Source organism: Lissotriton helveticus, chromosome 10, assembly GCF_964261635.1.
Source record: "Lissotriton helveticus chromosome 10, aLisHel1.1, whole genome shotgun sequence".
NCBI lineage: Eukaryota > Metazoa > Chordata > Amphibia > Caudata > Salamandridae > Lissotriton > Lissotriton helveticus.
Genome location: NC_136071.1, coordinates 828,775,422 through 828,790,644, shown reverse-complemented (window position 1 = coordinate 828,790,644; position 15,223 = coordinate 828,775,422). Strand labels below are relative to the sequence as shown.

The following is a 15,223-nucleotide window of genomic DNA, read 5'->3' as shown; positions in this document are numbered from 1 at the left end:
GACTTCTATCAACAGGAAAGAAAAGTGACCAAGAAAACTAAGCCATATGGAAATCCAAGACAACTACAAATACTCAACAAATGTCCTGTAGCTTGCATGCTCATGAAAAACTGTTAAATGCATTAAGCTCACCTATGAAAGGAATTGATGCTAAAGAATCACCAGCTGGGCTGGAACCTGATGCTTTTCTTTGTTCAATCCTTCGGATATTCACTTCACGACGGGCATCATTGGGCAACCAGCAGGTATTGTCCGACACCGGTTCCTGGTCATTAACCGCCAGGATGTAAGATTGGTGTCTCAAAGGCTGTGGTGTTAAGCGAGCAGAGGAAGGCTTTTCCCTCAAAACAACTACATCATCACTGTCGATAACATGTGGTTGCTCCAATTTAGAATCTTGTGCATTGGCCTCTTCAAAATCTTTACACACATTGGACACATTTACATCTTCAGAGGTAGTTGCGCTCCTGCTAGCTTGTAGGACACGTTTAACAGGAGCTTGAGAAGACAGTGAGCCAGAGGATTTGATGCTTAAGCCCATCTCTGTGTGCTGATCGGGAGCACTTTCTGATCTCTGCCTTGATTGCTGATTAAGCTTACCACTCTGATGCACGTGATTTACTCTGCTTTGGTCTTTCAGGGAATTGTCATCAAGACTCCGGTTAATGGAATGTGATGGCTTTGCTGAAAATGGAATAGGGCTTTTAAATGAATTACTTTTAGAGCCTTGGATACGAGATGATCTTTCTTGTAGAACAGGCCTAGACTGAATGGTGCCACGTGCACACTGAACATCCTTAGTCGGCTGTAATGTTTTCAAATCCAATGGTTTTTGGAACGGAGAACCAGAACCAACCACCCTAGCGCTCCCTCGTCTCATTTCTGAACCAAACACACCAGGTGACACAGAAAAGTTCTGAGGTCTGACGGATGTGTGAAAAGAATGTTGCCTAGATTGGTCATAAATACCTCGCCTATCGTCCTGCTCAGTGAAACCAGTCCATTTATAAGTGTGCTTCCGATCCATGTCTGGACTGGAGAGTGTGGCATTGACTAGTTCAAACGGATCCGCTTGCCTTCCAAGGTAATCCCATGAGCCTGTCCTGTGATTCCGGGAAACAATTGCTGGTGTTGTTAAAGCATCCTGGGAAGCACTTCTTGGACAATCTTTCACCAATATGGGCTCTTCAAGCTTTTCCTGAGACGCACTCCTTTGTCTGACCTGAACAGACTGAGGCGCTCTATCGTGAGAAGTACTTCTACGCCGTACCTGTAAGGCGGTGCGGTTTGGCGCTACTTGACTGTAATCTGTGTTGTTCTGCGACACTGCCCTCAAACTATCTAATCGTTCCTGTATTGTGCGACAGCCATACATTTGCAGTCTTCGATCATCCATGTACTCTTTGTAGGTTTTATAGTTTTTCCAGTCTATGTGCTGGTGGGCACCTGGTGAACCATGGCCGGGAGGCAGTGGAGACTCCACAGTTCGGCTAGGCTGTCTAGTGCTCAGAATTCTTTCAGTGTGCCCTGCATAACTCCCACATCTCATTAATGCTGCATCTGTGGTCCTTGCAAGAGACGTGGGCTGATTCAGCGTGGTGGTGGGCACCAAGGAAGATGGAGACATGGTTCTTGTTTTTGTATTAAAGGCGACTGAATCTTGCAAGCCATATCTCACTTCCTCAGTTCTGTGCGGTGGACCTGATCGGATTGTTCTACTTGAAGTATCTACAGCCTTCTCAGAAGGCACAACAACGGTCCTTACGTTTTCATTACAAACACATACAGCGGTGTTTGATTTCATGATATCAGTTGGCGATGGAGGCACTTGTATTTCCACTCTGTAGTTCCTATCTGGTTGTGTCATCGTCCGTGCTGGTATTATGGGCGGTTGCTTGCTCGGAGAAGTTTCTGGGGCATGGATTTCAATGGGCTGTGCTATCAACGAAGATGTTGATTTTAGTCTTGGATAACATATTGGTGGCGGTTCAGGAATATTATGTGCATTGCCACTGTAAGCCTCGTTGCCCTTCAAGTATGCATCCTGTGAATACGCCTATAAAATAAGTAAGAACATGGATTTAGAAGTAAACACGCACATTTGTACTAGAGTTTATAATTTAAGCTCACAAATGCATCTCCACTGCTGTGTAAACATGCACAGGAAATTGCAAATGTATTTATCAGATGGATGAGAAGAAAATATTTTGCATAACTTAACCCATCTCGAGAGCCATGGCTTTTGCCATTTTTTCCTGACTCCAGTTATCATTAACTGTAATGAGGATAATTTAAAGCAAGGGTAATTAACTATACATATTATTTTCAGTTATCAAATTACCTCTATAAAACGAACTACAGCGATGTTAACGAATATTAATATGAATGCTTTACATCATAATTTTTAAAGCACTAAATGTCAAATTACAAAAAAGCTTCTATCAATACTTGACCTCTTTACCCTTTACAGAAACACCATACGTTTTTTAAATATTTAAAAACAGGCATACAACAATGGACTCCAGATTTGCCTTAATGTTTATTTATTTATTTTATGTATAAACAGTATGTAACTACAACATACCTGAAGCATGCTGTATAATCGATGGTGCATGCAGTTATGTAGCACTCAAAATAACTACTCATTTTCTGATGAAGTATTTTTCTTTTATTTCAGAATCAGAAAGCAAGGAAACATGATCTAACTAGACTGAATGTTTCATCAACCACCCTCACTATTGAGGAAACCTTGAATTACCATTGTATAAAGAAGACAGAGTGTGCCCAAGACATAATAAAAGCAAACTGCGGGCATAATTATATCACAAAGCCATGTTACTTATCAACTTAGCAGGCATTTGGTTAAAATATGATTAAGCATCTCTGTGCAAAGCTTGCTAGTGCAGGATGGGGGGGGGGGGGGGAGATAAGCATGCTTCCTAAGGTTTTCTACAGCTCATATGTGGGATTCTATGTCACAATTTCCTGCACAAATTATTGCATGCCTAATGCAAACAACCAAAGCCTGCCTTTTGTGTGTATATACACGACTGGTTGTAAAGCCAGGGGGCAGCCATAAACATGACACTGAGAGAAAAGTACAGCTAGGGAGGGCGAGGCTTTTCAACGCTGCTAAAATAAATACATTTTAATACGGTCAGTAGGTAATCATTATAAATTAAATCAATGCAAGCATACATATTACAAACGAAGAGGAGTATTAACAGAAAAGGAATTCAGTTAAACGGCACGCTGAAAAAAAACGGTCAAAGAGTGATGCATCAAAAAAGGCATTCCTTATGAAAAATAAAACCGGAAGCCAAGAAATGGCTCCTGTGCATTTCTTACCAGTGTCGTGACATCCTTTGGAAACTGCAGCTGGCAGGAAATAGGAAAGCATAGTAAAAGCTGCTTACTGATGTAAAGACAGAATTATGGTGTCATACTGATGCTGGGTACTGCAAGCTAAAAATACATCTACACTGATTTCTCTGGAAGGTACCAAAAGAGGAAAAGGGCAGTGGAGCATAAAATACAACTTTTGCATCCGCGTGAACATGCAACCTTCAGAGATTCGTGCTTACAGCGTATATTCCCTACCCCTCTTCAAACCAAAATGCGCGTACGATATTGCACACATTAACCGACAGTGTGCGGCTTTATGGGGGACGCGAAGGCTGTGTGCTGCACAACTTCCCTTCCGCCGGAGCAGAATCGCCGTCTCTGGTCACCCCCGGGTTTATACCATCCCTGATTCCAGATGACGAAGCGACTGTTTTATTAAACATTCGGAATAGCGCGACTCTGCCGTATAAATGTGACCGGAACCGAACGCTGTCATCTGACTGCAGCCTTCGTCTCCAGTGAATGAAAGAAATTACAAACGTGACGCGGTTGGATTAAGGGATTTCGCGTGAATACAAAAATTGCATTTTTTTTAAATTCTCAAAGACCACAGTGAAATATTGAGCCCCCGGACCAAGATATAGCTTACATGGTACCACTAAGGTTTAACAAGTGCCGTTTTTACTGCACTGCACGTCTGTTTCACACGAGCACAGTGACAGCACGTACATATACGTGTGCAATGAATGCTGTTAGAGTGCGAACATGCTTTCTATTACAACGCAAGCCCACTGCAGGTAACGAACACGAGAAACATTTACTCCATATAACAATACACAGGTATATTTGACATTTTTTTGTAACCCTTGCATTAATATTTCCTTGCGTCGCCTGACACAGCGTACGCAGGATCCCCCCAGCGACTATCTAACTCACTGAGCCACAGCACCATTTGATTTAGTGCCATCAAGGCAATAGGTGCTTTTTATGGGTAAATAATTCCTTCCTGGCTGGAGGTCCGGCAGGTGCATAACCACCGCTACCTCCGAGTAAAACTTCAAAGTGCTGGAGAATGTAAACAACATGGTGGACCATTTTAAGTCTAATTTTGACTATGACTACTACCACAGTGCAAGGGTAACCCGGGGAAGCGGAAATACCTATAAAGAGGCTCATGACGGGTTACCCAATATATATAAATATATCAGAATATTTCCAGATCGGGTATACCCGTAGAACAGGATGCAGTATTTACTGATTTTCACACACTAGCATGGGAGATAACCGAGTAATACTAACTTGCTTCCCAGTACTCCAAGGAGCAGTTTTCGCTTGCCTTAATACCACCACGTTTTGTAGACGAAATTTAGGCAGGTAAACCCTGAATGCAATAATTGCCACAAGAGAATCCCAATTAAGGAGACACGGATTCAGGTTGAGGGGCACTTGGAATAAGGCGCTACAATGGTGATCATGATAGTAAACAGGGTTTGTGGATTTCTAATGCCCTCTTTCCTAAACATTCCATAGTAAAGTTTTTACAAAAACTTAAGTGACATTTTAATTTTTCTATCAAAGCAACACATTAAATAGACGATTTTGAAAGGTGTTTCCTATGCATTCAAAAACCGGGGTTAAAACTGAATGCTTCCTTAAAGGTGACTAGTACACCAAGCCCCGCCATTACTCGGTGATGCACAGCATCCTCCCCCAATAGCTCATATTTCCTCTGCCTCAAAATGGCAGGCGACGTAGATCGACAACGTCAGGCCAATCTCTGGCTTTCCTTACAAAGGGAAAATAGTTAAGGATGTGGTAGTTGCACAACTCTCTCCTCACTAGGAACAACATAAGTGACTTCAGTCTCATGAACACAAGACAACAGCTGCAGAAAGGCAGCCTTTAGTCTAATAGGCATCGCTACAGCTTGGACTAATAGAGTCATCTAATAACACTGGGGTCTATCGCTCTTAGGGTTCAGATCTGTCTGAGGGGATCACACACAATGGACACACAATATCAACCTCAGAGTGCATCAGTGGTTAGCACTATATAATATGGTCTTGAAAGCCTGCATGGGCTATGACCATTGTTTTCAAACTCTACGTAGATACCACATGATTGCTGATCACTAAGACCTACAGTAGGTGATTTGAGGTTCTGGGTAATTGCCGAACACTAATGGAGCACCTCTATGTGTCCATCAGTGGATGGGTCTAAAGTGCATATGAATAAGTGTAAACAAAATGGAGATCATGCTGGCCAACGCTGGGATGTTTACAGTGTTTCAGTTTGACTCATGACCATCTTTGATCAAAATCCTGGTGCTAGTTTGCTCAGAGCTCAACTTAGGACTGATCTTCAACTCCAAGCCATCACTCACTGCTTAGATTTAAAAAAAAGTGGCAATTGTGTGTAATTCCACCTTGTCCGTTGAAGACGTCCCCTGCATTGATGACACCACTCAATTTAGTTACTCTACACAGTTGTGAATGTCAGTAAATCACCCCTCTGCCAAATCAAGGTAGACGTTCCAAAAGAGGCAAAACTATGCTGCTCAATTCATCACTAGTGAAATTTCGTCAATGTCTACCCCTTAAGCTGAGGGATGCATTCATAACCCTAAGGTTCACAAACCAAGTTATGCATTGCTATGCTGCAGACCACCGTTTTGAACAGACAGCCCCATATCACCCAGCCAGATGCTTAAGTTCGGCTTGCCACAACTATCTATTGCTTCTTCCAACAAAACCGCCATGGTTTGGTAGAAATTCTTCCAGTCTCAAGGCACTTCCCTATGAACCTTTCTACTACTGCCCATTTCCTGAAGGCAGAGTTCAAGAAAAAAGCAGTAAAAACTATTGAAAATAGCCATCTTTCAACGAGCCTTTAGACTAGATACCGGCAAATTAGAACACTTTTGAGCTCACTGTACTATAGCACATAATTGACATGATCTTCCTTCCCTCCCACTGCTAGTGCTGAGAAGCCGACTTTGTGTTGTAAAAGTGTTTTTCTCAAAACAGTTTTCCTTAGTTTCCAAATAGGCATTCAACATTCCAGTTACACTGAAACAGTCTCAAGAATAGTTACATAGCTAATATAAGACAGTTTGCATAGTATAAGAGGCGTACGTTACAGTGTTATCACTTCTATAATATACAATTCTGAATCCCCTCCTCCCTCTACCCTTATGAACCTCATAAACATAACTGTGGTACATGAGTATTTTCATATTTGTGTATTAGAGAGCCAGTTGTGGAGGTCTCCGATGGTCATCTAGATTGGAGAGAAATGTGGGAGACAGATATGGCATCGTCCCCTTGTGCCTTTCCCAAGGCAAGGCTACTTTAAATTGGAATAGATGCAGTGCCCTTGTGCAAGTGGGGCATGCACACAGGAAAACCTGTGGAGAGATATCTGACCAGTGAACCCCAGGTATATTCAAATTTTTTTGTAGGAGTCTGTGGCAATGTCAGCCATTTGTTCTATTGAAACTGCCCACTATAGTTTAGCATTCCATTGCGTTAGTGAGGGTGTGGATGGGTGTTTCCATGCTGCAGCGACCGCCATTTTCACCGCCCCCGACATAGCCACATCACTGCTTTGTCCCCACTCGACTGGTATCGGAGATTGTCATTGCACAACCCCAATAGGATTAGTTTTGGGTTATTTGGTATTGGGTATCCCAATAGAACTTTCCTTTGGGCAAGGCTTTCAGCCCAAAAGGGGACAATGGTCGGGCATTCCCAACATATGTGTTTAAAGTCCAATAACATTCTGCAGCCTGTCCAACATAACTCTGATATCTGGGGAAAGATTCTCTTGAGTTTGGCGGGGTATAGGTACCAGACGTATAGAAGCTTATAATGTGCTTTCCTCAGCCCCACGGAGTGATTGCACTGTGGAATGTCTTGCCACAATCGTGACCAACTGATGGGTTCCTCTAAGATTTGTTCCCAGTGTTTCACATGGAATGGCCCAGCTGGAGCTTGTCTGTCTAGTAAAGGTGCGTACAGAAAAAAAGTGCAGCCCCTGGTCCCACAGCCTCTTTTTGTAAATTGTTCCAGCGGGGTCAATTTGTAAAAGTGATTTTAAAACACTAAATAACATTTCTTTAACTAAAAACAGAACAAGCTGCTTTTGAAAGTGATTTGATCTGGGGTCTCTTTAACAGGTGGAGATGAGCTCGCCTCAAACTCCTAGCACCCACATGAATGTGGAAAATGCTGCTTCTCTTTTCTCATCCCAATCCCCTATCCACAACTGCGTGTCCAAGTGATATTACTCGAGCACAGTGCATGCACAGGCTGGAGAGGGAAGGAGGATCATTCCTCATTGGACATCCATGTTACTGCTACAAACTCAAGCATTCAGCTAAGTTTGCTGCTCAAGTGACAGACATGTCAAAGTTCACTCAGATTTTATACTTTCTCAGGTACTGGAATTTATTGGCCAATACACTCCACAGTGGGGTGCAGGAGGGTAAGGAGGTAAATCCCTTAAGACTGCTTTCTTTTTGACTCCAAAAACAATAAGCTCAGTCTTGGAACTATTTCATTGTAAACTGTTGACTCTTCCAGTGCTTGGCCTCATTTAGATCTCCCTGTAAGGTAGGTACCTATGTATTGTCCGTAGAGGATTGGACATATACCTGCAAGTCGTTGGCACAAGATTGTACAAAAATAACTCAGCCAAGAAGATGCTAAACAGAGGAAGCAGGTGTAAGTAAAAAAAAAAAAATAGGCAACAGGCAAGACTTATGTGCACCCCACAGGAGTGAGAAGCCTCTCCATAGGCGACTGACTGTGTCCTCTTTGACCAAATAGCCTGATATATGCCATAGCCATAGTGTCCCAACCCCCGCCTTATTTAAAATGACGGGACGGTCCATGGTATCAAAGGCTGCAGATGTCCAACGTGATCCACAAGCAGGCCGCCATTTATTAGCGATCCTGAAAATCTCAAGGCTGCAGTCCCTGTCCCACATCCAAGTCAACATATTTTCTTAGTAGATTCTGTCACTGAAGCTTTTCTAAGTGTTACTGAAACCGCACCCACAGCATTTATTCCAGGATTTTGTTGACTACCAGAAAACTGTAGTCAGTCCTGCAAGGATAGAACCGTGGGATCTAAGTTGGAATTTTCAAGAGACAGGCCACTTGATCTGACGTGTAGCTCAGACAACATTCTCAAGGATGAACAGAGACGAGATACAGACAATGGTTGAAAACTGGCCCGGAGTTCTTAAGATCAGCAGTCCGGGAAGTATCATAGGGAGAGTATGGAGCAAGCCGCCTCAATCTCATCAGAGACAACTTAATGAGAATACAGGTAGATTTTCAGAAGTAGTATACATTCTCACCGACAAGTTACTGGGAGAAGCTAGGAACTTTTTACCATGAGTTAACTGATTTCCGTTTATAATCCTGCTGAAGTTTGAGATTAAAGCAGATCGGACAATGGTTAGAACTAATAGGTCGAGAAAAGTCAACACTTAATACTTTTAGGCAAAGATTGCATGAAGGCATTGGCCCTTATGTCCATTGGTGCTATATGCAAAGTGGCACACTGAAACGCTTTTAATCAAATCTGCTACTCTACGGTATCGAGTCGACTAACCACTGGCATTAGAATAAAATATATAATGTAAGGATAATTCATCTAGAAAGTACTTATACAATCTAGTCTGCTAAGGACTGGGTAAGATTAATATTCACATTAGGAGGGAAGTAGCATACACTTCCTTCGCAGGGACTTTAATGATGTAATCCTAACAAATGTGTGCAGTGCCTCACAGATCTTCAAAAGGCAGTCAGATTCAAGAATCAGAACAACTAGAGGGCTAAGTGATAAGAGGAAAAAGTCGAGATCTAGAATAGTTAAAATCACAATAATGCAAATGTATCTTACTAAATCGCACTCCCTCGCATTTTCAACTCATGAGAACAGAGAATGTAGAATGGCACCAGTCGAGATTGCGAGTGTGTGTCGACATCATAATCCGAAAAACAATTTAAGATTGTAAAATTGGGGATGTGGCCAGAGTAAGAGCCAATAAGGTCAGTAAGTGCGAGATGGGAAGAATTACCACCAGGGATGCTTTGAAATCCTGCAAGGAATGTTAAGAAGAAGATTCTCTTCTGAAGCAAGTACTGCCAAAGCCAACTGGTCTCACTTCGACAATGCATGCTGGCCACCACTACTGGCACTGCCACTGCCAGATGCTTTTATAATTTGCCATCAGTGTAAAGCCAATAGCAGCAACTGTCTGTGCTAATAAGGATTAAAAAACACTGCTTCCGGGGGCGTGGCCAAGATGGCGACGGAGTGAGACGTCTTTCCGAGTCCCTCCGGCGCCAAGCCCAGCTTAGCATTGTATAGCACCTGAAGCGGCGTGCCACTCGACTTCCTACGGTCTGCTGTGACCCCCGGAGCGGAGGGGTCGGGTCCGGTGCTGCGATCTCGGCCCGTGGGACTCTGGAGGTGGACTTAGGCGCGGCGGCGGACTGCGGCCCTGCGAGCCGCGACCTCGAGTGGAACAAGGGGCCGGACCTCCTGCTCCACGGCAGAGCGGAAAAGACATTGGCGGAGGGCCGCGAAGGGCCCGGAGCTCTCGGCTCTTACCTCGCAGCCTGCCGGGGAGGCTGAGCGCGGGCTCGGGGGGGGGGGGGGGGGGGGGCGGCATTGTCGAGAGACTCCGCTGCAACAGGCGAGAGGGTATCGGCAGGTAGGCCAGCGGGACCGGCGAGCTCAGCGGCTGCAGTGCTGCCTCCTCCTCCGTCCCTGATCTGACCTGTCCGGCAGGGCTGCTATGCCGAGATAACTCCCCCAACATGGATCTGCTATGAATCCCGAGACGGAGTGGTTGGGCCTGGCGACGCGTTCTTGCCCGGCGGAGGCCCACGGGGGAGCTTCGGTGCTTTGGCAGACTGCGGCCTTGCGATCCCCGGCCCTGAGTGATTGAAAGATCCCGGGCTCCCTGCACTGCGGAGGTGAGGAGGATTCATTGGAGGGGGGCCACAGCGGAGAGTGCTCTCGGCGCTCTGGACTCACGGCCTGCCACCTGCCAGGGGTGCTACGCTTGGCACCGGAGGAGTGCTCCTATGGAGAGAGGCCCCTACCGGGACAGGAAGGTGGGTGCCAAAGGTATCGGTCAGTGGAGCACGGCGAGGGCGGTAGCTGCTTTACCTCTTCCCCCCCCCCCCGTCCCTGATCCGGACTGACGGCTGGGGCAGCCTGGCTATGGTGCAACTTCCCGGGACCCGGGCCACGTGAGGGGAGTCCCCCGGGGGTGCTCCCACGCTTCCCTGCCTGCGCCGCGCCTGAGAGGCTGAGTTGCTGCACTGCCACAGCGGTAGGCCTTCACTGAGGGGCATGGACAGTGGGCGCCGGCGGCGCTGCAAGAGCGGGGGGAGACAGAGCATAGCATTGAGTGACGGCGGACGTACCCCCTGGGTTGGTGGTCCGGCTTGACGCGTGACCACGGGCCGCTAGCCACAGACGTAGCAACATTGCCTCCTAGAGCGTGGGCCCTGGCGAGGGTCATTTGCAGTGTGGGATGTGACTTGATCCCTGGATGATCTAGTTGGCAGGGGGCCCTGGGCGGAACACCACATCGGCGGCGCCTGTGCGGAGGGGGCAATAGATTTGGCGGCCCTGTGGATACTGGAGGGAGCACAGCCGTCCTGTCTTCCTGTCGGTGCGGGGGTGCCACGATGTCTTCTACGCTGCGCAAAGGGAAGCATGGCAAAGATGGCGCTTCGAAAAATTCCCAGCAACCGGCGTCCCCCGGACCTAGCGTGTCGCCCAAGCAATCGGACGATGAAGCCCCTGCCACCAAGGCCTTCATGGCGGAACTCTTCGCCTCCATCAAGGAGGACATCTCTGAACTCCGCGCCCAACTGGCGTCAGATCTCCGTGAAGTGCGGAGAGATGTAGATGGCATTGGAGAACGAGTGGCTACCTTGGAAGACCACGACTTAAGCATGGCGAACGATGTCCACCAGCTACAGCAGGATATCATTCCGCTCACAGAGCAGAACTTGGACCTCCAGGCTCACTCGGAGGACCTGGAGAACCGTTCCCGCCGGAACAACATCCGCATTTGCGCGGTGCCATGGGACGGTGAGGCAGGTGACCTGCGAGGCTATGTCCAGGCCCTTTTCCTGCAGATTCTGGACGAAGAGGATGTCCAAGACATCAGAATGGACAGGGTCCATAGAGTCGGCCTTCCTAGGCGGGGGGGAGGGCCGCCTCCGGACATTCTAGTCTGTGTGCACAACTTCCAGTTAAAGGAACGTATCCTGCGGAAGGCACGGGCCATCCCGTCTTTACAGTTCAGGGAACACCGTCCGCAGCTATACCAGGACCTAGCAGCAACGACACTCCAGAAGAGACGGGAGTTCCGTCCAGTGACCGCCTTTCTTCGGGATCGCAACATTTCCTACTCGTGGGGTCAACCCTTCCGCATCATCTTTAGGTGGCAAAATGGACTAGAGCAGATTCGCTCCCTTTAAGTGGCGAAGGATCTTCTGGGCCTGGACGATGGGACTCCTTTGCAGGAGGCTGGCGGATCACCATCGCGGAGGCGTCAGCGGTCCTCCTCCTGGCAGAGAGTGGGCCCGCACACGGACCGTGGAAGACCTGACCGTACCGCTAGTCTACAGGAGAGGGGGGATGCAGTGGCATCAGTGGCCTCGGCAACGTTGGCGTCTTCCCAGCAGAGCTCCGGAGCGGCCTGATCCTTGAGCCGCTGGATGTTTGGTGCCGGAGGGGCTCGTGACTTCAGGTACCGTGGGTTTGATTGTACTTTTTGGGAAGACACCCCGTACCGTGGCCTTGGGGGTCCCAACAATGGTGCCCCATCCCCAGCCCGGGTGGAACTCTAACAACTACTATCCATACTATCCACTGGGACTACTAAGTGCGTTGATCTGGTTTAATACACTGTGTTATCTTTTTCCTCCTCTTTTCCTTGCTGCTTCACACTGTTCCAAGGGTTTGGGGGCAAATCTGGAAGTTCTCTGGGGGGGGGTTCCTGCGGGGGCTGTTGGGGTTGAGGGGGGGGGGGGGTGGCGACGGGTCTGTTTTCATGGCTGCGACTTTTGTCTGGTGGTGTGCATGCGTTATTTCCCAAGAAGGTCTAGGCTTGAGCTCTGGAGTCCTGAGTGGTTGCTCTTTGGCTCCGGGATCTTGGGGCGGATGGGCGGGAGGGCCTCAGCTTTCTTGGGGGGCGGGGAGAGGGGAGGGGGTCTGGGGTTGCTTGGAGGGGGGGCCTTGGTACGGTGGGGGACTGTGGAGAAATGGATTGGTCGAAATGCCTGCACTCGGGGTTCTTCCTGCATGCTACCCCCCTGACATGTTGTCTACGATTGGCGGAGGTGGAAGGGTGGGGCGGGGAGGCATGGTAATAGCAAGGGCGGGATTGTTGCCTAATGATGCCTCTTAGTATTGGTACGTGGAATGTTAAGGGACTGAATTCCCCGCAGAAGCGTCAGAAAGTATGGAAGTATGTGATTGACCACAGCTTGATATTGTGGGTCTCCAGGAGACCCACTTGGCACGTAGAGATGAACTCCGCCTCCGGCATAAGCACTTCCCTCTCATATATAGATCTTCGGCCTCTACGAAGCATAGGGGGGGTGGCTCTCCTCTTTCAGGCGGCCCTTCATTTTAAGCCTATGGATGTGCGCAGCGACAAGGAAGGCCGTTGGCTGATGGTGAAGGGGCTGGTCCAGGGTAGACTGAGCACTTTTGTGGTGGTGTATGCCCCAAATGCCGGACCAAATGGCTTTCTGCAGGGGTTGCTGCGGAGGATAGGTGACTTCGTTGAGGGACACTTGTTCCTGCTGGGGGACTTTAACTTGGTGTGGAGTAAGGAGATGGATAGCTCTGGGGCACAGAGGGCTAATGCAGGTCTGTTCTCTGCCGAGACACAGCGGCTTCTGGGTGACTTGGGCCTAATCGATGGGTGGCGATCCGTGCATCCCCTGTCCCGTGATTACACCTTTTTCTCCCATGTCCACAACTCTTACTCGCGTCTGGACCACATCTTTATGGGCCAGGACCTCAGGGGAGATGTCCGCGACTGTAGCATATTCCCGCTATCTGTTTCGGATCATAGCTTACTGGTGCTCGGACTTCGCTGGTTGCCTCCCGGAAATGGTCTCCGAAAATGGTATTTCCCGGCGGCGGTTGTTAGGGATGAAGCCTCGAGCAAGGAATTAAGGAAGGCTATTAGGGACTTTTTTGCTCTCAACCCTGTTTCTGATACCTCTATATCCACTACTTGGGACGCCTTTAAGGCGTCACTCAGGGGCACCTGCCTGAGCTTTAATGCCAATCTCAACAAGATGCGTAGGAAGGAACAAGAGGAGTTAGAGGAGGAGCTTGGGGTCCTTGAGCAAGCGCACAAACTAAACCCTTCTAGATTGACCCTCCGCCCCTTGACAGCTGTGAGGGGGAAGCTGAAGGCCCACTATAATAATAGAGCAGAATTTACCTTGCTACGACTCCGGCGCCTATGGTACTCCCAAGGGAATAAAATAGGGAAGCACCTAGCTCCTCAACTTAGGAGAAAAGGGAACGGGATTACATAGGAGGGGTTCGGGATGTGAGGGGGGATCTGCAACACCACGATGAGATTAAGGCGGGACTCTTTGGTCAATTTTACTCAGACCTCTATGCTGGGGACAGAGGGAATATCTGCGGGGTCTGCCTATACCGCGGGTGTCGAAGGAGTGGAATGATCTATTAACTGCCCCGTTCGTTCGCGACGAGGTGCTGGATGCCATCAAGAACCTGAAGCTCCACAAAGCGCCGGGACCGGATGGCTACACCGCCCTCTTTTATAAGACATATGCCACTGAGGTGTGAGACTTTCTGGTCTCCTTATTTAATGACATGGCTGAATCCGGATTCGCACCTGGTTCACTAGCCGAAGCCGTCATTTCAATTATACCTAAGCCCGGGAAGGACCCTACACAGTGCGCTTCGTATCGTCCAATAGCCCTCCTCAACATCGATGCCAAACTGTACTCCTCGATCATTGCCGGCAGACTCCAAGATCTGATGCCGGCAATTATACACCCGGACCAATCTGGGTTTATTAAGGGCCGCCAGACCCACGATAATACTAGACGGGTGGTCCACCTAATAGAGAAAGCTAACAGATTCCGGATCCCGGCAGTCCTAGTGGGCCTCGATGCGGAAAAAGCTTTCGACTGCGTGGACTGGGGCTTCATGTTCCATACCCTAGCGGCTTTTGGGTTCTCGGATAAGTTCATATCGATGATAACAGCGAACTACCGCAACCCCCGCTCCAGAGTATCGGTGAACGGCCACCTGTCTGCATTTATTTCGCACTCTCGAGGTACCAGGCAGGGCTGTCCTCTCTCCCCCCTGCTCTTTGCCCTCAGCATTGAGCCATTAGCGTTGGCAATTCGGGAGCACGAAGACATACGAGGCCTTCCCTTTACTGGGGAGCAGCACAAAATCTCCCTATTTGCGGACGATGTCCTGCTCTCTATTATGGATCCGGCACACTCTCTCCCGTATGTTAGGGAGGTGTTATCGCGCTTTGAAGAGGTGGCCGGCTTCAAGGTCAATTACGACAAATCTTATGTCCTGAACCTCACGCTATCAACCGCGGGGGTGGACCAAGTGCGGCTGCTCACCCCGTTGGCCTGGGCTTCCAGCTCCATTGTGTACCTTTGAGTCCATTTGACACCCACGATTGGGAAATTGTACTCCGCGAACTTTCCACCGCTGCTGGCTAAGACACGGGCGGACTTGGTTAGGTGGAAGCCCAAATACATATCATGGCTAGGCAGAATCCACGCCATCAAGATGGTTCTCCTTCCCAAATACCTGTACC

General features: G+C 48.2%; 1 protein-coding gene across 2 annotated transcripts in view; it reads right to left on the bottom strand.

The window, feature by feature from the left end:
* ARHGAP21 (Rho GTPase activating protein 21) overlaps nt 1–15,223 on the bottom strand; it is a 545,637-nt gene that overhangs the window by 151,822 nt on the left and 378,592 nt on the right. For both annotated transcript variants that reach the window (XM_078663440.1, XM_078663441.1), the window contains one exon: nt 133–2,056. In XM_078663440.1, coding sequence (XP_078519566.1) covers nt 133–2,056 — 1,924 coding nt within the window. The remainder of the gene's footprint in view (nt 1–132; nt 2,057–15,223) is intronic.